General features: G+C 37.2%; 1 protein-coding gene across 1 annotated transcript; it reads left to right on the top strand.

The window, feature by feature from the left end:
• Positions 1-3,434: 3,434 nt before the first annotated feature.
• Positions 3,435-24,716, top strand: LOC131159679 (probable E3 ubiquitin-protein ligase RHC1A). The gene is made up of 3 exons (XM_058114762.1): positions 3,435-3,584; positions 23,322-24,343; positions 24,486-24,716. The coding sequence occupies exon 2, from the start codon at positions 23,407-23,409 to the stop codon at positions 24,340-24,342; it is 936 nt and encodes a 311-aa protein (XP_057970745.1). The 5' UTR covers positions 3,435-3,584; positions 23,322-23,406; the 3' UTR covers position 24,343; positions 24,486-24,716.

Genomic DNA, 24,716 nt, shown 5'->3' on the forward strand with positions numbered 1-24,716 from the left:
GAAACAGTTAGCACAACAACATACTTGATTAATAGGGGTCCATTAGTACCATTGGACCACTGTATACTAGAAGAGGTATGAAGCGGAAAAGAGGTGAGACTTTTACATTTGAAAATTTTTTGTTGTGTTGCATATGTACATATCAATGATCATGTCAAAAACAAGTTTGATCTTGAGTCCCGGAAATGCACCTTTGTTGGTTATGATGAAGATGAATATGGGTATCGCATTTGGGATCATGAAAATAAGAAGTTGATTAGAAGTAGAGACGTGATTTTCAATGAAAAGGTGATGTACAAAGGCTGGCACACAGCAAAATCCATTGAACCATTTCAAAGAGAGTCAACCTATATAAATATGGATGATGTCTTAGAAGATATCGGGATGCAGCAGCAGAATGCCGAGAATCCTTAGGAGAAGGAACCAATAGAGTAGATCGTCGCACCACCGCCTCCTACTCTAGTTCCAAAGCTTAGGAGATCTTCTCGACCCTGTGTACCGAATGGAAGGCATACGGATTACTTACTTCTTACAGATGGAGGACAGCTCGAATGCTATGATGAAGCATGTCAGGTGGCAAATACGAAAAAGTAGGAGCTTGTGACAAAGGACGAGATGAAGTCCTTAACCTCCAACAAAACATAGGAACTAGCTGGGTTGCCCAAAAGTAAGAAGAGTCTTCACAACAAGTGGATGTACAGGATCAAAGAAGAGCAGGATGACTCTAGAAGGTGTAAGCCTCAGTTGGTAGTCAAATGCTTCAAGCAGAAGGAAGGGATTGACTACACCGACGTCTTTGCACCAGTTGTGAAGTTGACAACCATTAGATTAGTCCGTAGGAGTCCAACATATAGGAAGGTGGTGATTATATAGAAGCTGAAATTGTGCTCTTCAGTTGGTCTTCATGCTTAAAGACAGATATGAGCACATCATTTGCCTATACACTGGTTGAAATGGTGTCTCCGTCTCCAAGTGGGAGATTGTTGAACTGCGCACAATATGTGGAGACGGCAACACCTCCCCTGTAACTTACGTTGAAATGGAGACTTGCAGTAAATGGAGACCAGCAGTCCTCCACCAACCTTGCCTATCATGACTGACAACATTAAGTCATCAACCTTTGAATTTTACCCCCCATCTATGTGTGTGTGTGTGTGATGCGTGTGTAATCCATGTGTAGAGTGAGTAGAGCTGCGTGCATGAGTGTGTGAGGCAGAAAAGAGAGAGTGGAGCCGTGTGCTGTGTGTGTTGTGTGAGAAAGAGAGAGAGAGAGAGTTGAGTTGAAGGCAATAGCCTCATCCTCATTGTATTATTCTCCTAGTTATAGTGAATTGGTGCGTGCTCCGTGGACGTATGTTGACTTAGCCGAACCACGTAAATTTGGTGTTTCATTTTTTGTTATTTATTTTTACTCGTGTGTGATTGTCGCTCCTAAATCCCCCCCAACAGGGACAAACAGAGAAAAGATGAATGGTCAATTGAACAGAGAGACGTTGGAGATGAGAAGCATTGAATGGGTAGATAGAGATTTGTCCCCTTAAAATAATATTATTTTTTGAAAAGACTTGAGTAATGTGTTGGGAAAATAGTAAATTTAAATTGTTAAAAATTTTAAATTTGAAACTTCTAAAAAAATATTTCTTAAAAAAAAATTTAAAACGAATGAAGTCTGAGTTTTTTCCTGTTTTATCCTTTTTTTAAATATATTAAATAATACCTTTTTTGGAAAAATATTTCCCGGAATAACCCTAACGTAATCTCGTTACTTGGAGTAGCGAGATTTGCCACGTGTCATTCCTACAAAAAAATATTATTTAATAGATTTTTTTAAAAAAAATGATAAATCGGGAAATAAATTATTCTGCGTGATAAATTATTTCCCGATTTATTACACAGAATAATTTATTTCCCGATTTATCATTTAAAAAAAATATATTAAAAGAATTTATTGCATAATAAATTGAAAATTTGAACTTTTTTTAAATTACCAATGTTAATTGTACCTGAAATTAATATATATATATATATATATATTGACACAACAAAAAAAATTACTTTAATATTTATTCAATATAAGATTTTTTATCAATATCAATATCAATTAAGAAAAATACTTATTATTAACACTGCAAAACTACGAGCAGTAATTTCAATATTTATTCAATACCAGATTTTTTTGTGATAAAATGCTTCTTCACTGTACAAAAATGAATATAAAAAAATAAAAATGATACCATAGTTTAAATTCTAATTATTGAGATTAATTAGGCGGTTTGACGTCACTTGAGATGTTCCAAAAGACCCATACATATTAAAATTATGAGTAATAAAAAATAAAAAAATAAAAAAATTAGGGGATATTTTAATTCAATTAAATTATCAATTTTTGGGATTTAAAAAAAAAAAAAAAAATTAAAGAACCAAAGCAATGCATAGAAGGTAAGAATTACAGATAATTATATGGATATTTTAGAAACTTTTAAAATAGTGTAATATATATATATATATATATATATAGTATATAATAATTTTATAAATGATTTTTTATTTTAAAATTTGAATAAATTTTCATAACTTTTTATTATTATTTCTTAAAATAAGAAAATTTTAAATGTAAAAATAATTTTTTATATCTCCTATGAAAAATAATAAATATAAAAAGGGGAGAGACACAAGTGTTTTCTTATAATAAAATTTATTTTGGATCGTCATTAATACTGTCTTGCCCGCGGTCAACGGCTAATTTCAACTAATTATTATATATATAAATTTTCCAATCGCAGGACGGGTATATAAAGTTTCTCAAAACGTTCGCGATTTATAAATGCTAATTACTCAAAACTAATAATAAATGCTAAATTTATTATGCAGAAAAATTTATTTCCTGATTTATCATTTTAAAAAAAAATATATTAGAAAAATTTATTTTTCGATTTATTATTATTTTTTAAAATATATTAAATAATATATATATTTTTGGAATGATAAGTGGAAAATCTCGCTATTTCAAGTAGTGAGATTACGTTAGGGTTATTTCGGGAAATATTTTTTCAAAAAAAATATTATTTAATATATTTAAAAAAAAAGAGGATAAAACGAAAAAAACTCAATTATCTAACTTACCATCCACATTATATATAATTTTAATTTTTGAAAAGCACAAATTGATGAAAAAGGAAAGAGAATATCAAACTCCGTGAACAATCCACTAAGTGTGAACTTATCAAAGATTTATTTATCAATGAACTTAAATTTTAGAATTACTTCTTTCGTTTTCAGAAATTGAAGGAGTGAAATGTTAACACGGGAAGGGAATGTATAGCATAGTTTTCAGCATAATTTTGCATTCAGCTGAAAACGTTCCTCCAGGCGAAAAGCAAGAGAGGGGCCCCGGCGGCTTGCGCAGTGCGCATTAGGCGTATTTTAAGATAATACCCTGCCTCAAAGTCTATCGGCCAGGCCTGTTTTCTCCTCCCCTGCTTAGGGCTCTCCTGTTCTCCCCGTTCCCCCTCTCCCTTTCTCTCTCTCTCGCTCTCGGCTCAGAAGTCGGAAGTTCCGCTCGTCTCTCTCTCGATTTTCCGAAGGTCTGTCTGAATTTTCCTTTTTTTTTTTTTCTACTTTTGACGTTTTTGTAATTGTATTGTGCATTTTTTTTTTCAAAGGATAATTGTGTGATATATTCGTAGATTTTGTGTGATCTGGTTCAATTATTCCAAATTTCCGTTCGTCGTATTATAGAGGCATGCTTGGTTTTTTTTTTTTATTCGATTCGTGTTTCGTCTTTGCGTGTTTTGGTGGGACATGGAGAGGAAACTTGGAGAAACAAAAAAGGGGTCTGAATTTTTTCATAAAAAATGAATTTGCATTTGTTTGACAAAACAGCTCAAAACATGAGATTCACAGTTTTGGTTAGTAATCTTTTCTTGCAACTTTTGGCAGCTAGACGGAGTGTAGTTGTTTGATTTGATTTTCTTTTGGGTGGTTGCTCAAGCTATTAGGTTCTCCAAAAAATTTTAAAAAAAAAATTTGTACTGTCAGCTTAGAATAATGGATGGAAATTTACTAGGTTGTTTTACCCAGAATTCTTGTTTTGTGCATGGTATAATTGATTAATGAGGTATGCTTGGGTAATATATATTCGATTATGGTAAGCTAATTGAAGCAAGATTTTATATTTTTCCTTTCCAAGCATATATATATATATATTAAATAAAAAAATTGCAACTTTGTTTAACATAGTTTGATTTCATTTTCTCCAAATGATTTCCTTGTTGATCATTTTTTTTTCTTTCGAAGTGGTGGGGATCTCATGGATGTGTACCAAACTCCTTGGGTTGCTTTATTTAATATTTCTAGGATTAGCATTTATTAGGCTGTTATTATGGCAGTTGGCTTCAAGTATAATAATGACAGCATCACGATATTGCCATGAGAACTAAGCGAGCATAGTTTTTGAAGATTTATATCTATGTGAAAGCTAAACGGGAAAAGAATTGAGAAATTTCAATAACACTGCATTTGTGGACTACGGACTACCTCACTTGAGAATATTGCCTAGAAGCTATAGCTTTGAAAGCATGAAATTTTTTGCATTTCTCCATTTCATATGCAGTAGGTATGGTCAATGTTTGAAGTCTATTTCATCTATATCGTTATTGAAAGAATGATTGGATGAAAATTCTCCTCATTCTTTGGTTAAAACACACCTTCACACGGGTATACATTTGAACATAGGGAGTCAAATATTACTTTAATTTATTAAGGAATTAGTTTGTTCATTGCTGCAAGTGTCAGCACCTTTCCTTAAAACCCCAATAGTGCTGCTGTAATCTCTGAAGCATAAGAACGTGTTTGAATATTACTTTAATTTATTAAAGAATTAGTTTTCTCATTGAAGGGGAGCTTATGCTAAGGTTGTCGCTGTGTGACCTGGAGGTCACGGGTTCGAGTCATGGAAACAGTCTCTTGCAAAAATGCAAGGTAAGACTGCGTACTATAGATCCATTGTAGTCTGCCCCTTCCTCGGACCCCGCATATGCAGGACCTTTGTGCATTGGGCTGTCCTTTGAATTAGTTTGTTCATTGCTGCAAATATCAGCACCTTTCCTTAAAACCCCAAATGTGCTGCTGCAATCATTGAAACATAAGAACATGTTTAACTTTTTTCTGTATAATATGTACAATGGAAATAGTGAGTTGCTTTCATGAGTCCTCTGCAAATCATATAATGGCACATCTGATGTATGCAAAATCCAAAGGGTGTGTGTGACTTGTAAATAATTGGCAACAACTGATTTTTTTAATTATAAAAAATAAGTCCAACCATGGAGAACTGCAATCACATCCTTCCCATTAAAGTTTGGTGATTGAGATCCTTGTCTTGATATCATGTACTCTTTCCTCAACTAGACCACCCTTTGCCGCAGAAGAAGATTTCATTGCATGAGCCAAGAATGGCTCCAGGTGAGGAAAGTCCTTCACATGCAGACCTTCACTGTGTTGAAGAATTATCGTTACCACAATGTTGGACCATTTGGTTTATTTATCTTCCAGGTCTGATTGTGGGCTTGGGATTTTAAATTACTCAACCCAGCTAAACCATGATTGGGCTGAGATTAAGGTTTATACATACAAGAATCATCCAAATAAGTATAACACCATTGTTTAGATTAGGAATGGATAGCCCAAGAACATGCATACCCCAGGATAAAAAGATTTAGAAACCCTAGAGCATTGGTTTAATTCTCACTATTTTTTGTCCATCTTTTAGCTTAAGATGACAAATTCTTGGTGCTTGTTCCCATAATTATAAAGGGTTCTTTGAGAAATTGGTTTTTAGTGTCTTATAAACCCATTGAGATTCTTCTGATTCTTTTATTGGATCAGCTTCTTTAGTTTCTCCTTCAATTTATCCTAAGAACGGATAAGGTTCTCCATGTTTAACTGGTTTAAATCCTTTATTACAAATGAATTCATGAGTTTGGGTTCATGATGTGTAATAAGATTTTTTCTTACTAGTCAGCATAAGATAATCTCCCGTCATGCACATTGGATAATAACATTGGGATTTTTATATCCCCAATTGGATTTACTGGTGTAGAAGTTTCACCAATTTCGCCTAATTTTTTATTGGCTACTGTCTCCAAGATTTTTTTTTGTTTGGGTATTTTTTGCAAGGTCTATAGACTCTATGTTACCTATTTTATTTATTTTAGACTCTATTATCCTAGTATTTTTTTTCTTTCACACTATTTATTAGAAATCTTCTAATAGTTGAAAGTTGAAATTACACATTTACCCTAAAACAAACATGAAATTACATACCTCCTAAAATACACAAATATTACAAACAAGCCCCCAAATAAACTTAATCCTACATTAACTAAACTAAGCACATAATATAGTATTAACTAAACCCAACAATACTTGTCCCAATTCTTTTGAATTATTCTCCAACGAGGATCCACCCATGATCTTTCTTCTTTCCTATATCCAATCTCCCCAAACTAGAGAAAATTTGGCCTCGAAAAATGTTGAGGATCAAAAGTAAGAAGCAACTTGTGTTTGAGTGATGCACGAAACCCCGTGCCATTGGCACCATAGACTTGAATTGAGAATTAGCATTATCAAACATCAGGGAATGATAAACTCAACAATAGAAATGTTTGAGAAACTTTGGATGTCGTCATACGCTTGCATTTCCTTGCTTGTAGTAACTTCAAGTTGAGTAACTATGATTGATTCTTTGTCTTGGTTGATTGGTAGAGTGGGCTTCAAAATGGTCTTCTTATCTTTGTAGTGAAAATTTTGTGTTTTCATGTCCTTTGAGTCACACCCAAATCATCCAACCAAGGAGAACCATGGAGTACATGGACAATATTCATGGTTATGATATCACACCAAACATTATTAGAATAATCACCCATGTGAATAGGAACCAAAGATCTTTCACGAGCACGTAAAGTAGTATTATCAATCCAAAATATGTCATTAGGATTTGGGTGGAGTTCCGGATGAAGTTGCATACGAGTAACTCTATTTCTAGAAATCACATTCATAAGACATCTTCGATCAATGATAATTTTGCAAATATTTTCTCCACACTTAAGAAAGGGGTTAAAAAGCTTGAAATTGTGCCCAAAGTATGATAAATGACATTCTTTTTCCCAATAATTTATCACCATATTGCTGCAGCATCTCAATTTAGAGATGTGTATTTCAAAAGATTTAAAGGGAGATAATGATGGAAGTTTCATTGCTTTAGAGAGCCCAATATATTCAGGGAATGTTTTATGCGAGAGGCTAGGTCAACAACAATAAACAAATAGGGTGATGGATTAAATGAGTAAACTGATGTTGATAGTGAGTTTGCCTGTGATGTCCCTTTATTAGGTGAATTCCATGAACAATATGGGTGCAACTCAAACCTTTTAAGCACTATAGATCGTGGTGCTTTCATGTCAAAGATTTCCATGGAAGGTTTGGAAGGAATTCCCATTTTTGAGGATTAAGGATTGAGCATAGTTAGTAGGATTTTTGCACCACCTTGGAACCATGTCCTAGATCGCACGCATTGATTCATGATATGTTTGCGATTTGGATCACTTGGGCATGCAATTCAAATCACTAAAAGTGGGACCTAATTCTACTCCACATTCAAATGAACAAGAAAAATAGATAAATGGGATTTTAAAAATGACTTGGCCTTATTTCTTGCTTTTGTTCCCCTTTCATGGTACTTTCTGGTTCCGCTGTTACCATAGTTCTCTTTCTTATAAATTTTTTTTTTCTCCTTTCTTTAGCATTTTTTTTTTTCAAAAGATTTCCTGTCCCCACTTTGTTTGTAATTTCTGTTCTCTTTCTAATACACATTCCTTTTTTTTTTTTTATGGTTAAATATAAAGAAAAAGGCCTTATTTTTTGCTTTTGAATGGAAAGCCACGTCTAACTAGAAAGAGGGTGGGGGGAAGTGAGCTTGACCAGATTCGACGGGGAATCATTGCTGTGAAATACAGGCTTGAACATAATGATTGGGTTTCCCAGGCTAACAGTGGACCATATGGTGTAGGGTTGTGGAATTTCATCAGGAAAGGCTGCAATGATTTTGCTTCTTGTAGCAGGTTTCAAGTGGGGGAGGGGGCACAACATTTATTTTTGGCATGATTCGTGGTGCAATCAAGAAGTTCTTAGTGTCTTATTTCCAGCCATCTATAACTTGGCATGTGATAAAGATACCTGCATCAGTCAACACCTTTAAACCACATATCAGTGGCTCTTTTGGAAACATCCCCCTTCCTTAGAAATGTGGAAGATTGGGAGCTCAACCAACTCATGAACTTCTACAGCTTTCTTTACAGCTTCCAATACCATAATGACACTGATTTTCCTATATGGACCTTAGATGAGAAGGGGGCCTTCACTGTTAGATCCTTATACAGGAAGCTCTTCCCTTTAGATGAGGAGGGGGCCTTCATCAGTAACCTTTTGGTGCGTTTGGAAAGGGAGGAATAGGCGAGTGTTCAAAATTTCAACCTCAACAATCCAAAACAGCAAAGAACTTGTTTACTGCAGTCAATACCTGGAATAGTAGGACTGTATTTAATGATTATGATGTAATCTTTCATTTGTGTAACACCTTTCAGGGTGTTTGATTTTCTGTACCATGGGATGGTGTCCCCTTGATGCCTCTTCAATAAAGTTTCCTTTACTTATAATAATAATAATAATAATAATAATAATAATAATAATAAGTCAAGGAAATTTACTTATTATTGTTATTATTATTAGGATGGAAAAAGAAATTCATTAAGAAAGAAGAATGTACAAAATGGATGAGAAATCCTCACATAGCGAAAGAAAAGAAAAAACAAAAGGAAGCTAATATGAAGAAGAAAATAAAATAAAATTCAAGCTAATAGGACCAATCATTTGTTTAGATATCACAGAAAGCCATACTTCAAAAACATTCAGTAGAGAACAACCACAGGGAGCAAAAGCAATGCTGTCTCAAATTGAATATATAGATGAAGCACAATCTCAAAAAATCCAAGCATCTCTCTCCAGTTAGATTACCTATTTACAAAAATTTTGCGCTACCGCAAAACCCTCACCTTCTTTTGCATTCTGGAAGAATGATTCGTTGCAATGCGTGCCCTAGGCTTGAGAGTTGTCAGATTCTCTGTGATTTGCGTGTAACATTCAATTGTGGAAGTCCTCGGAGTCATTGTTTCAATAGGGAATTTGAAGAACATGTCACAGAAAATGAGGTTGATGGAGGATCACTTGTGGATAGTTCCATGTGATCATATTTCATTTGTATATCTAAAAATCACGGATTTTTTTGTACTAGTTTGGGGATGTTTGTTTTCTTCCGTAATTTTCAATTACTTCTGGTTTATTTTATGATTTTTAATTCTTTTGGGGTTATTTTGTAATTTTTAATAGTTTTATCTTTACAGTTTCATAGTTGCCTATAAATATAGGCTTATGATGTATGACTGAGCAGCTTTTTGATGATTGAGTTTCATGTATTTTCTCTCTCACAGCAGCCTCTTTCTCCCTCTCCCTTGGGTCTATTTTCTCCCTCTTCCTCTCTTTATTTTCCTCCTCTTTCCCTTCTCCTGTGTATTTCTCTCTCTGCTCCGTTCTATTTTCTGATCTGTTTCTAATCCTATTCTGTCCTGCAGCTGTTTCTCCCATTTTCTCCTTTTCTTCTGTTCTTCTTTCTACTCCTGTGCTTCTTCTTTCTGTTTCTGCCTCTCAATTCCCTCGCTCTGTTTTGGCTGTAGCTGTCCTACATCAATTGGCATTGAAGCATACTTTGTTCCATTCATGAATCCCTCATTGTCACCACTATAGTAAGCCCCCATTACTGTGCATCCCATACCATCTCATCTACGGTTCAAGCTTCACATCAATCCAACCATCTGCCTCCAGAAAAACCCCTAGAAAGCAAAACCCTGATCCTTTCCCCTTTAGAAAAACTCCAGGTGAAAAAAGATAGGGGAAAAATAAACTAACCTTTTCTCCTACAGCAAGTCCATGCCCCTCCCCCCCCCCCCCCCCCCCCCACAAAAAAATAAACAAAGCCCTAACCCTAATTTGTCCCCCTAAAGACCGTAGAAATCAAGATCCTAACCCTCATAGCAGAGAATTATACCTTGAAGTGGACGAGAGATCGCCATGGCGAAAAAATAAAAGAAAATAAGAGAAAAAACTAAAAAGGTAATTAAACAAAACTGAAAAATAAGCAGACTAATTAAGGAAACCTGTTTTTAAGCCCTTCCTTTATAATTGATAGAGCTCTATCATCTTGTTAGTTCCCACTGACCTTTGAGCCCCATATCCAATCAAACAGAGGAGACGTATAACAAATGTCCCCCAATGCGTTAGAATATTTGGAAAAAAAATCCATCTTCTTGCGACTCTTGTCAAAAACAGTCCACTATCAATAAAAATAGCAATTATTATTATTATTATTAACCAAGAACTCCAGTCCCCATACAAGGCCTTTGAAAAACCTAGGCAACACCAAACTGGAAGCAAAGGCTCACCTTCCAAGCATGCTAGGTTAGTAGAGAATTAGTTCTCATGCAGAATCAAACCAAGACCTCCTATTATCAGAGGGCTTGTAGCTTGCCCATGTCCACTTGATCCAAGCCCTGGGAACAGTAATACTAACAATAACAATTATTATTATTATTATTATTATTATTATTATTATTATTATTATTATTATCAGCAAAGGGAAATACTATTAATTGTAGGATAAAGTTAACCAGGGGATGCTGCCCAAGTACACTAGAAACAATGGAAGCAACACAACCCCGCTGCAAGGTGTCAAGGAAATCAAGGATTACAAAAATGTCCCTCCAACCAGCCACTTTGCCAATTAGAAATCATAGTTATCCAACAGTCTTGATGCCTGAAGGGGTGAAATTATTCCTTCAAGAGCTCTCCTATTCCTTTCCTTTCACATTACCGGAAAAAAAGCAAAGGGGATGAGGGAAAGAGACTTTTATTTGTCCTTGTTAGAGCGGATTCCTTTCCATGCCTATAACTTGCCCTCCACCATAGTTACAGTTGAAGGGACTTGCGGAATAGCCCTAAGATCCGGTTGTAGTGCATATGGAAAACAAAAAAAATGATCAGATCATGCAATCCCTAATTACGTGATTAGGATTATACCTGTGAAATCTGTTTGGTTTGGTCCCAAATCTGCAAGTACGAAAACGAGCTCTTGAAGATGACCAGGAATCTTCTACTGTATTCCTTGAACACACCGTGCTCCTGAGAGAGTGGGTTCATAAGCGACTGCTAGGGTTTTCTTCTCTCACGAAAATGTTTGCCTCTGTGAGAGTTTTTTCGTCTCTCCTAGCTGCTGAATGGAGTGCTTGTATATAGGCTACAGTAAGGACTTTTGGGCAAATATGACTAGGACTTCCCACTTAATTAAGAATTCCTAATTCGACCCGAATTTATCCTTAATTATGTTAATTATAATTCATACCACTAAAGAATTATAATTGCACTCCCTGTCATATTCGAAATTAAATTTCGAGCTTCTATTATTAAATTCTTATTTATCTTCCCACGTAAAGATTACTGATACCCATCTATTAAATTAAATTACTGACAATTTAATTAATTGACATATTAATTCCCTCAGACCTTCCACTTAACTTATTTGATGTGCCGGATTCAGAATCCACCTGCAGGGTTTGACACTAATACACAATCAAAACTTATAAGCTTCCTCAAGGGGGTATCATCAATGCCAATATCGGGACATGGATTCCATTAATAATTAATGTTCACCATACTCATAATGTCATCACCCAACTCACTAAGTATTTTGACCTATAAAGAATCTCACTCTTCTATGAATCAAAGTAATAAACACTATATGCGCGTGTCTAATAATCATATCAAGATTGAGAGCATAAGCACTCATAATGACCATGAGGTATTAATTGTTTTATATAGTCAGTATAAAAACAATTACCTCAAGATGGTCCTGTTACTAGCACAAGGAGTTGGAACTGTACCATTCCCAATAGTCAAGATAGACCTATTAGAACCTTATGCTACAGTCCTACCAATGGTGTCTCCAATTTCATTTAAGACTGTGAACAATAAACTTATATTCTATGAAAACTGATGATCTAATCTTCTGTGTATAAGCCGTACTCTACACACTACTATAAGAATAAAAGACACACATGCATAATCATTAAATAAATAATGTAAGACAAACATTTCTCATAAAGATTCTCATTAAAATGGAATAATTGAAGTTATTAATAAATACTAAAATCGATTACACAAAGCATGTCTTTCTGTATAAATCTCTAACAATCTCCCACTTAGACTCAAAGTCATGCTGCCATACATCTCACTCCCACTCCCTTTACATGACTATCAAAAGTCCTAGCTGATAAGTTCTTTGTAAACGGGTCTGCCAGGTTGCTTGCCAATGCAATCTTGATCACCATTACATCACCTCTCTGCATGATATCTCATATCAGGTGATACTTGCGCTCGATGTGTTTTGCCCTCTTGTGGCTCCTGGGTTTCTTTGAGTTAGCAACCGTCCCGCTATTATCACAATAAAGTGTAATAGGCGATTGTACCGAAGGCACCACTCCTAGATCCAATAGAAAGTTCTTGAGCCAAATAGCTTCCTTGGCTGCCTCAAAGGTTGCCACATATTCGGCCTCCATAGTGGAATCTGCAACACATGATTGCTTGATACTCCTCCAACTAATGACTCCACCTCCTAGGGCAAACACATTTCCTGAGGTTGATTTTTTGGAATCCTTATCTGACTGAAAATGTGAGTCTGTGTACCCAATGGGTACTAGATTATTTGCTTGATAAACCAACATATAATCCTTAGTCCTTTTCAGGCACTTGATTATATGTTTTACCGCAGTCCAGTGTTCCCGCCTTGGGTTAGACTGATAACTGTTGACTATGCCTACGGCAAAACAGATGTCAGGTCTAGTGCAAAACATAGCATACATGAGGCTTCCTATTGCTGATGCATAAGGAACTGCCTTCATGTTCTCTACCTCAATCGATGTTTTAGGACATTGATCCTTGGATAGAGAGATTTCCTGTCTGAAAGAGAGTAACCCTTTCTTGGAATCCTACATGCTAAAACGGGCAAGAATCATATTGACATAAGTAGCTTGTGATAAGCCCAACATCCTTTGCTTGCAATCTTGCAAAAGCTTGATCCCAAGGATGTGACCTGCTTTTTCCAAATCCTTCATGTCGAGCTATCCGGATATTAAATGAAGATAATACCCCTACATCGTTTCCAATGAGTAAGATATCATCGACATATAGCACCAAGAATACCACCACGTTTCCATCATGCTTTTTGTATGCACATGACTTATCAGGGCATTGATCAAAACCATAAGATTTAATTGGCTTGATCAAAACGGATGTTTCAAGACCTAGATGTCTACTTAAGTCCATAGATGGACTTCTTAAGCTTGCACAACATGTGTTGTTGGCTTATTGCTGCAAAATCATTTGGTTGCACCATATAGATGCTCATCAAGACTTCCATTTGCCAAATTTCATGATCAAAATGAGTTGCAATGGATAAGAGAATATAGACTTGAGCATGGCTATCGGCAAAAAAGTTTTCTCATAGTCGATTCCCTCCTTTTGAGTAAACCCTTTTGCAACAAGCTTAGCCTTGAAGGTTTCCACCCTCCCGTCTGCTCCTCTCTTCTTCTTATAAATCCACTTGTATCCGATGGATTTTATCCTCTCGGGTTGCTCTACAAGATCCCAAACTTGATTAGAGTACATAGACTCCATCTCTGATTTCATAGCCTTCTTCCAGAGTTCTGCATCTTTATCTTGAAGTGCTTCATAGTAGTTGCCGGGTTCAGTATCCAGTTCTTCAGGGATCCTATCATAAGACTCTCCTAAGAACATATACCGTTCAGGCTGGTGTACAACCCTCCTACTACGACGAGGCACGTTTTGCTATGTTGATCCTGATCCTTGTGCACCATCATTCTGCCCTGGTTGTACAACTAGCGTATTGATGGCAGTTGCATGTGATGGGTCAGACTCAACTCGAGTTATAACATTCCTCCCACTATGACGAGGCAATGAGATGTCAATAACTCTGTCTTGTGGTGGTTCTTCTTGCACTATTGGTATAACTAGTATATCTCTTCTCAACTCTTCTAGAACAATCCTACTTCTGGGTTTGTGGTTCATTACATAGTCCTCTTCTAAGAATCGAGCATGGTGCTAACAATGACCTTTTGATCCTTAGGACAATAAAATAAACCACCTTTCATTCTTCTAGAGTAGCCAACAAATAAACAGAATTCTGTCCTTGATTCCAACTTATCTGTTTTCCCTTTTAGCATGTGTGCTAGACTACCCCATAACCAAACATGTTGCAGACTAGGTTTGCGCCTAGTCCACAATTTTGTGGGTATAGTAGGTACTGACTTAGATGGGACCAAGTTTAGAATATAAGCTGCTGTTTCTAGTGCGTGCCCCCAAACGAATTAGGCAAATCTGAATAACTCATCATAGATCTGGCCATGTCCATAAGAGTCCTATTCCTTCTTTTTGTTACACCATTCTATTGTGGCATACCAGGTGCAGACAACTGGGATTCAATTCCCTCCTTTGATAAGTAATCCACAAATTCTCTTAAGAGATACTCGCCACCACGATTAGATCGTAGTTTTTTGATACATTTACCCTGACGCTTCTTCGTTTCTGCCTTAAATACCTTGAATTTCTCAAAGCATTCAGACTTACGGCGCATTAAATAAATATACCCATACCTTGAGTAATTATCAATGAAAGTAACGAAATGCTCAAAGCCACCTGTAGCCTGGATATTCATGGGGCCACACAAATCAGAGTGAATCAGTTCTAATGCCTCTTTTGCTCTATAGCCCTTGGCTGAAAAGGGTCGCTTGGTCATCTTACCTTCTAAGCAGGATTCACAGACTGGTAGTGCCTCCACTTCTAATGAGCCTAATGGTCCATTCTGAACTAGCCTTGAAATCCATCTCAAATTAATATGACCTAAGTGTAAGTGCCAAAGATAAGTTTGGTTCAATTCAAAAGGTTTCTTTCTCTTACATAGTAGTTTATCAGTGTTATTCAATTCATTTAGTTGTACTGTGGGAGAAACATGATTAATAATATAAAGACCATCCACCAATGTACCAGAATAGATAAAACGTTTGTTTAACTTAATAACAACTGAGTTATTAAAATAAACGGAATATCCGTGTTCAACAAACTTGGAAATTGAAATCAAAATCCTTCTAATGGAAGGTACATAAAGAGTCTTTCAATATTAAAATCCAAAATTGCTTGAAAGAGTTAGGTAGCGGCTGGAGAACGATATCGACCTGGGTTTCCCCATTGATTTCAGCTCCAAGGATCTCTAGCTCATTGAGAAGACCAATCATCTTTAGAACATGATCCTTTATTGGGGTCCCTTTTGACATAGTAGTATTCATAAGTTCCTTCATAGCAGTCTGCCTAGCAGCACGATTTTGATCCCCAAACATTTCTTTGAGGTTTTGCATTATGTCATAGGCAGAAGGCATAGACTGATGCTAATGTTGTAGAACATTCGACATAGACGCCAAAATGTAGCACCGCGTCATCTCATCCACCTTAATCCATTTCCGGTAAGCCTGCGTTTCCTCATCGGTTGTCCCTTCGCCGGGTTTCTGTGGACATACCTCTACGAGCACATACTTGTACTCTGCAGTCAGCACAATATCCAAGTTCCTTTTCCAGTCAATATAATTAGGTCCAACCAGTTTGTTTTCTTTGAGAATAACAGTTTGGGGGAATTGAAAGCCATTTTAATCTTGAGAATCACATATTATAATAAAATATGATGAGCAATAATAAACTTTTAATTCAATTAAAAGAATATGGTTCCCTCTACCAATATTTTCTTTTAAAGAGTCTATCAGCAACCTAGCACACCGTGAGTAGTATACCTAATTACGTAATTAGGATTAAACTTGCGAGATCTGTCTGGTTTGATCCCGAATCTACAAGTATGAAAACGAGCTCTTGAAGACGACTAGGAATCTTCTACTGTATACCCTGAACACGCCTTGCTCGTGAGAGAGTGGGCTTGTAAGTCGTTGTTAGGATTTACTTCTCTCACAAAAACGTCTGCCTCTGTGAGAGTTTTTTCATCTCTTCTAACTACTGATTGGAGTGCGTGTATATAGACTACAGTAGGGACCTCTGGGCAAATATGACTAGGGTTTTCCACATAATTAAGAATTCCTAATTCGACCAGAATTTATCTTTAATTACGTTAGTTATAATTCATATCACTAAAGAATTATAATTGCACTCTTTGTCATATTTGAAATTAAATTTCGAGCTCCTATTATTAAATGCTTATTCATCTCCTCACATAAAGGTTACAGATACCCGTCTATCAAATTAAATTACTGACAATTTAATTAATTGACATATTAATTCCCTAAGACTCTCCACTGAACTTATTTGATGTGCTGGATTCAAAATCCACTTGCAGGGTTTGACACAATCCAAACTTATAAGCTTTCTTAATGGGGTTATCATCAATCCCAATACCGTTCCATCAATAATTAATGTTCACGATATACATAATGTCATCATTCAACTCACTGAGTATTTTGACCCATAAAGAATCTCACTCTTCTATGAATCAAAGTAATAAACACTATATACACGTGTCAAATAATCATATTTAGATTAAGAGCATAAACACTCATAATAACCATGAAGTATTAATTGTTTTTATACTTTATATAGTCAGTATAAAAACAATTACCTCAAGACGGTCTTGTTACTAGCACAAGTAGTTGGAATTGTACCATTCTTAATAGTCAAGACAGACCTATTAAAACCTTGTGCTACAGTCCTACCAATAGTGTGTTCAATTTCATTTAAGATTGTGAACAATAAACTTATATTCTATAAGAACTGATGATCTTATCTTCTATGTAGAAGCCGTACTCTACACACTAGATCACCTACTATAAGAATAAAAGACACACACACATAATCATTAAATAAATAATGCAAGGCAAACATTGCTCACAAAGATTCTCATTAAAATTGAATAACTGAAGTTATTAATAAATACTAAAACCGATTACATAAAGCATGTCTTTCAGTATAAATCCCTAACAACAGTGACCCACTTTTGCTTGCCCATGGAGATGGCCTAGTCCCAGAGGTTTTTGGTCCAATAACAGTGCAGACGAATATGTGCTCTAGAGTTTCATAAAAAGCCACCTATTAACATGAGGTAAGACCTTTGGAGGTTGTAAGTGGTAAGGATCCTCTCAAAAGTTGCCTCCCTCCTGAAAAAAGAAACCTTTGTGGGGCTATTGTTTTCCATTCCATGGGAATTTGATACTGCATTCCACTGGAAAGATAAGGTGTTTATAGATGTTTATAGTATGATCATTGTTCAGGTCTGGCACTGGATTTTGTAAAGACTTGTAGAAATCTTTCAGTCTTTCAGATTATTAATCTCCGAATCAAAGACATTCCTGATCAAGGGAACTCTCCAAAACATCCCCTGATTAGTGAACTCCAGGTCCTGGCAAATGAGGGCATCTTTGTCACAAGAGAGCCTAAAGATAGAATGGTATTAAGTGCTGAGCCATAACTTGCCACACTAGATCATTTCCAAATGAAAATAAATGAGAGAAGAAATTTTCCCATCCTCTCCTAAATCCTGATGTATCTCCAAAAAATTTGTGCAGTGGACTTCATTCAATACTTTTGAGGCCCAGCCATTGATGGAGGCCATATTTGGGGGCAATGATTCCCCTCCAGAATTGATTCTTCTCTATCATGAATCTCCTAATCCACTTCCCAAAAGGGCCAAGAGATTTTAGGCCTAAACCTCCCTTTTGTATGGTTTGTTTAACCATCCACCATATAACAAGATATTTAAATCCTCACCCATATTCTCCATAGGAATTTCTTTGAATACCTTCCAGTCTCTTGGCTATGACAGTGGAAATGGGAAAAGAGAAATAAAATAAAATAAACCGGGGGATTGGATAAAGTACTTCTAATGAGTGTGAGTCTACCACCTTTTGACAAATAATTCCTTTTCCAACCAGCAAATTTCTTTCAAATCTGCCTAGAGGTCCCAAACTCCCTTATCTTTGAACTTGGCTCCCAGGTGGAGACTGAGATAGGTCATAGGAAAGGCTCCAAGATTGCTGCCTAAAAGACTCGCTAGCATAGGCCTGCAATTACAAGTCCCCATTGGAATGATTTCACTTTTGCACAGGTTCACTTTTAAGCCTAAGACTGCTTTGAACCCGAGGAGTCTCTAAGGCTAAAGATTTTCTCGGGCAAAAATTAGATGGGCTACGATAATTTCATTGTTTCTTCCGATGCTAAGCCCCTTGACTAGGCCAACTTTGTTGGCATTGATTATCATAAGGCTCAACACTTCCATCAAAGTGATAAACTAAAGGGGAGAGGGGGTCTTCTTCTCTCGGACCAAGAGATGATTTGAAAATCTGTAGGGCATCCATTTACAAGCACTAAGAATGAGGGGGTGGAGGTACATCGACAGATATAGTTGCACCAAATTTCTCAAAACCTATTCTCCTAAGAATATGAGGGCGGACCTTGGATCAACAGTAAGGTTGCTCCTTTGTGACCGGTTGGCCATGGGTTCGAGCCTAAGGAAACAGCTTCTCTACATAAAAGTAGGGGTAAGGCTACATACATTGTGACGACCCTCCTCTTACCCTCGTGAAGCGGGAAGCCTTATTGCCTGTGGATGCCCTTCTATTCTCCTGAGAATATACTACACAAAATTTCAGTTCACATGGTTAAATGCCTTCTCCATGTCCAACTTGCATACTGCTCCTCTTTTCCTACCCTTATTGTAGGAATCCACTACATCATTTGCAATCAGTGCAGCATCCACGATCTGTTTGCCTGCTACAAAGGCATGCTGGTGTTTCCTAATAACTTCTGAAATTGCAAAATTAAGCCTAGTCACGAGGACTTTGGGAAAAAGTTTATACAAGTTTCCAATTGGGCTGATAAGGCGAAAGTCTTTGATGTTGTAAGCCCCTGATAAATTAAGGATCAAGGAGACAAAAGGTTGATGCTAGACACAAATTTGCCTGTTCTATAATCTTTGAAAATTCCAATAATTTCCTATTTGAGAAGATCTTAGTTCCTTTGGAAGAACACCATCCTGAAGCCATCAGGATCAAGAGCTTTGTCCCGGTTGCAGCTCTTGAGGGCTCGGACAATTTCCTCTTCCTCAAAAGGCCTCTCAGAGTCTCAAGCCACCAAGCTGTGGAAAAGCTCAGGTTTCTGGAAATAATGCCATCAGCTGTTGACCTCCAGGACTCTTGCTTGGTATAAAGATTCTCGTAGAAATTGCAATTGCTCCTTTTGATTCTTCATCCACTAGAATCTCTCTCTCCATTTTAATTCTAGTTAACATATTGAATCTATGCTACACATTAGCAGCTTGGTGGAAAAAACTAGTTTCCTGCTCCCTCCTTCAACCAAAGAACCTTGGATTTTTGTCTCTAAGCAATTTCCTCTGAAGTGACAACTTTGGCAAGATCTTTTCTGATAGCAAGTGTTTTAGACCTATTCTCTGCTTTAAGGTCCTCTCTAAGCTCTTTTTCGTCCAGCTCCTTAATGATGTTTACAATCACACTTTTCCTCAAATTGATGTTACCAAAAATATTCTTGTTCCACCACTTCTGTTTCTCTTTCAGCATTTTCAGCTTTGAGGCAACCACAAGGCTGCCCTTCCTTTCTAACTGCAGCTTGAGCCACCAATTCTTGATTTGATCACCAAACCCTCTTCATGTTTGATTCACATATTCTCGAAGAGGGAAGGGGTTGGCCCCCACTTGATTCATTCCATGTCAAGGAGGGGAAAATGGTCCAAGATGGGCCAAGGGGGCAAGGACTGGGTAACTTTTGGGAACTTTTTCTCACAATCAGAAGGAATTAAGAATCTGTCATTCCGCGAGTGTGAGGGAGTCTCCCTGGAGTTTGACCACATGAAAAAGCTTCCAGTGAGGGAGAGGTCAATGAGGGCTTAACCATTCATGAAGTCATGAAACTCCTGCATGCTAGTATACTCAGAGGATCTCCTGCTCCTTTTAAGGATGTAAGATCAGGTTAAAATCTCCCCAAATGACCAAAGAGGCACCGCAATTGGCTCTAACCTCTGCAAGCTCATTTCACGAGAGAAAAGTCTTCACCTAGACCGCCCTATTGAAAATCCATAAAAAGTTGTCTTCCAAACTCTTAAACAAGCAGGAAAATGAGAAGGCATTGATGGAATGATCCGACATTTCCACAACCAGATCATTCTGCATTATGAGAATACTTCCTGCATTGTCTGCTGTATCCAACACAATCCATTTACAGATCTTAATCCCCCATATTAACCAATCAACTATTTAGAGAGTCAACCTTGGTTTCCTGAAAGCAGGTGACAAGAAATTACCTTATTATGGACTTTTGGTTTTGTCATTTAGTCCTCCTACATTCCATGAATTTAGTTTACTCAGCATAGGTTCAATACACCAACCTGCTTCTTCCAGTCCCTCCCGTCTGAAATCCTTCCTGACTTGTCATAGTTGACAAAGGATTCCAATCTCTTCAGTTCCCTACTTGTACCTTTCTTATTGCTGCTTCCTTGAAATTTTTTATGAGTGATTCTTCCTTTATTATTTTCAATTTCCTCGAATGAACAGATCGCTCTTTCCTTGAAGCCTTATAAAGAAACCCCAAGTCTTACTAATCAGGTTCATTTTGCAAAGAACCCAATTTGACACCTGCGTTTTGAAGCTGGTACTGCTAAAATCCAGTCTATTGAGCTCCTTCAAAGATGGAGAAGAGAAAGAGGAGAAAGCAGCTGGGTTATCAGGTGGTGGACAAGAGGAGACCCAAGTATGTGAGAATCTGAAATTTGAAGAATATGGGCTGAACTTTTATGGGCCTGCAAAGAGCCCAGCCCCTAAGTCTTTAAAACTGGCAAAATAGGTGGGCCGAAGCCGGCTTAGCAGATTAAAAAAGAACAATTATTTGGAGTCTTGCTGACCCTGCCTTCTCCCCAGATGACCCGTGCAAAGGATTGTGCGTCTTCACTTGCCTTCTCTGATACCTTTTCTGCAATTTCTTGATGGAGATATTGATACAGAAACCAAGTGAGGGCAACCGTAGTCCACCTCTGAAATTTGCTACTTTGGGGTGAACTTGGTATTTCGGCTGATACAGCTCAGTCAAAGATTTTGTCATACTCAACCAAGTCTTGGAGCAAGGTGGTTTGCTAGGGATTGCTCTTCTTCCCAGCTTAGATGTGGCACTGATGATATTGGCCCATCCATTCGAGTTGAAACACTCTAGAATGGCTATGGCCCTCCATTCCTCCAACCACTGGCATTGATCTCCATTAGGGCAAGGAACTTTCCAAACTTGTTCACTCTGAGTTGAAGCATCAGTGTTTTCTCCTTTGACCTCATGCAACATAGCCAAGAAGGGGATAGGAGCCTGTCCTTATAGCCGCTCCATAAACCATTCAGCATCACAAGGAGTCATTCGATTTCCCCCACCACTAGGTAGATGGAGATCCTCCTACCCTTTCAGTTCTTTGTGATTCTAAGAAGATTGACCTCGCTGTCGAGCACTAGGCCGAAAGATTTTCCCTTGATGAAGATTGATGTCCTGCGATGATGTTGCATGGCACAGAGAGAGAGAGAGAGAGAGAGAGAGAGGCAACCATTGTGTTGTATTATTATTATGGTACAAATGCAGAAACCTCCCCTTTCTAACTTTTGCATTTAGCTGCACCAAGGTTTTTAGAAACCCATTATGGTCCCTTGAGGTGTAACATCCTTGTTGCAACTTGTGATACCCCGTTCAGTATAGTACTAAATTGTTAATGGCAAATAGATGGGAGCATTGGGCATGTTGGGTTCAATTCAGGTCGAATTAGGTTCGTGTGAACATGTGATGTCAAAGCCATGATAATTGTATTTAAAAATATGAAAAATAATTTTTTAAATAGGGTAAATTACATCACAAGTCCCTGAAATTTTATTTAATTGCGCTTCACTCCTTAAGGTTTAATATTTAGGTTTGTTTAAGTCATTAAATTCTCATGATTTAAACCTTAGGGAGTGAACTGCAATCCAGTGAGACTAGGTATTTGTTATTGAAATTTGCCCTTTAAAATAGAAAAAATTAAGTGCATAAAATGCATATATAGTATATTAATATATATAAAAATATATATATATTTGAATACTTATTTATTCTACTCTAGCGTGAATGTGTTGACATGGGATTATATACCTTTCCTTTTGCCTAGGCCTACCTATTTTCTGGCTGGGTAGTTGCTCAGGTCTAGTAAGAAACAAAATGCTTTGAGCAACTCAATTGAAATTTGGAGGACAAACTATTTCATACGCATAAATACATGATGTTAACTTAAATGTCAATTGTCAAGCATAAACAAAATCATGTTTCTTAAGTTTTGGAACATCAATTTTGTAGTGGGAAATATGGCGGTTGATGTGAATGATATTATCTTCGAGGATTTTACACTTCTCGTTGCTATCATTAATAAAATTGTGGAATCAAGTCTTAAAGAGGAGGTAAGTGCATTTTTTGAAACCTGGGGAGAGATTAATGCAACCATCCGAAACCTGAGAAGACTACACAGTTTGCATTATCATTTAAGATTTCTTCACCTCTTAATTATAGCAAAAGGGTTGATTTGACCTGCCCAAACTAAGAGATTAGAAAAGTAGAGGGTATCCCAAGTGCTGCTATTTCCATTTTTGTATTAGTCATCTGATAAAATATTGTTGGGTTCTTAAAAGTCAGAGACAGAAGTCATTAAATGATGCTGTAATTAAAATAGACCCTCCTAAGCAACATGTAAAGTCACTTCAAATCAAATCCTGTATTTGTGATAGTTGAGGATAATAAATCTCAAAAAATACAATGTTTATTATTATTATTATTATTATTATATTGCCATTATTGCCTGTTGTTGCTGCTGCTGCTATTTTTTGTATTTTGATAAATTTTAGACCCTGAATGAAAATTGCGAAGGAAATTTTGTCAAAAAATTGATGATGACAGTTGTAATGTAAATTTTGACGACTATGGAAATTTAAGGCCGTGCTTGGTTTCAAATGGTGCAATTAAGTATATGCTTCCTAATTTCTTTTATATAATATTAATTAATTTTCTGAATGGTTGTCCATTATGCTCAGAACTGTGGAACATTGGAGAGTAATTGGGAAGGGACTCGGTTTTCCCTTTGGAGTTGTTGAGGGAGAGGGTGAGGGAGAAGGAAGCATGTCAGGTGTCAGGAACACCCATTGGTGTTACAGCTGCAGGCGTCCAGTTCATGTCCGAGGGCGTGAAGCAGTTTGCCCCAGTTGTAATGGAGGATTTGTTTTAGAACTTGATGATACATCAAGCATCAGCTCTCTAGATTTCTCTGGCCTGGGTCATGATGACGATCATGGCCAGAGGTTCGGAATCATGGAAGCTTTTGCAGCTTACATGAGACAGCGATTAGATGGGGAAAACCATAACTATGATATCAGGAGGAGATCATCAGGTTCCGCTCGTGATCACGGTTCAGGGTTTGGTCCCCTCTTTGTTTTTGGTGGCCAGTTCCCTGTTAGGAATGGTGGGTTTGAAGTTCTTTTTAATGGCGCTCCTGGAATTGGGATTGCACGGGGTAATGTTGCAGATTATTTTATGGGTCCTGGACTGGAGGAACTGTTGGAACAGCTTGCTGTTAATGATCGACGAGGCCCTCCCCCAGCATCAAGGTCTTCGATTGATGCAATGCCCACTATTAAGATTACACAGAAGCATCTTCGTTCAGATTCACACTGCCCAGTTTGCAAAGAAAAATTTGAGCTGGGGTCTGAAGCAAGGCAAATGCCATGTAACCATATCTATCACTCGGACTGTATAGTCCCATGGCTAGTTCAGCACAATTCTTGCCCTGTTTGCCGTCATGAACTCCCACCACAGGGATTGGGTGGTAGCCACGGTTGTCGAAGTTCAAGTGTTGGAAATAGAAGTAGCAATTACGGTAGTCGTGCCAATGGAAGAGTCAACAGCAGGGAGAATCAAAGCAGGCGGAACCCATTCTCATTTTTGTGGCCATTCCGCTCATCCAATTCTGGCCACCGTAATGGAACTGCTGGAAGCAGCTCATCAGCCGAGCATGAGGATAACCGGCATGTGGGATATTCTGGATGGCCTTTTGACTAAGGTTGGCATGCTTATACTGGGATTTGCCTTTCTTATCTCCAACCCCCTCCACCACCCCCCCTCCTCTTTTTTTTTTTCTTACTTCATCCTTTTTCTTTTTCTTGGCTTTGGTGATGATTATGTGACTCGATTGGCACCTTCAGTCCAACTAAGCAGATTGCTTCGACTGGAAGTGGTTTGAAACCTCAAGAGTCTGCGAAAGTTTAAAGTTAGATGAATGTGTGTGTTAACCCTCTTTCTATGTAAATGATTTTTTCTAGTGTTTTCGTTCAGGTGAATCATCTGTTCTTGAGTGCCTCTGCCATCTGTTTGTTGCTTTTTGGTGGTTAAGAGTCTGAACATAGTATGACATATTGCATGTTCTTTGTTTTCTA

Source organism: Malania oleifera, chromosome 7 (genome assembly GCF_029873635.1).
Source record: "Malania oleifera isolate guangnan ecotype guangnan chromosome 7, ASM2987363v1, whole genome shotgun sequence".
Classification (NCBI taxonomy): domain Eukaryota; kingdom Viridiplantae; phylum Streptophyta; class Magnoliopsida; order Santalales; family Ximeniaceae; genus Malania; species Malania oleifera.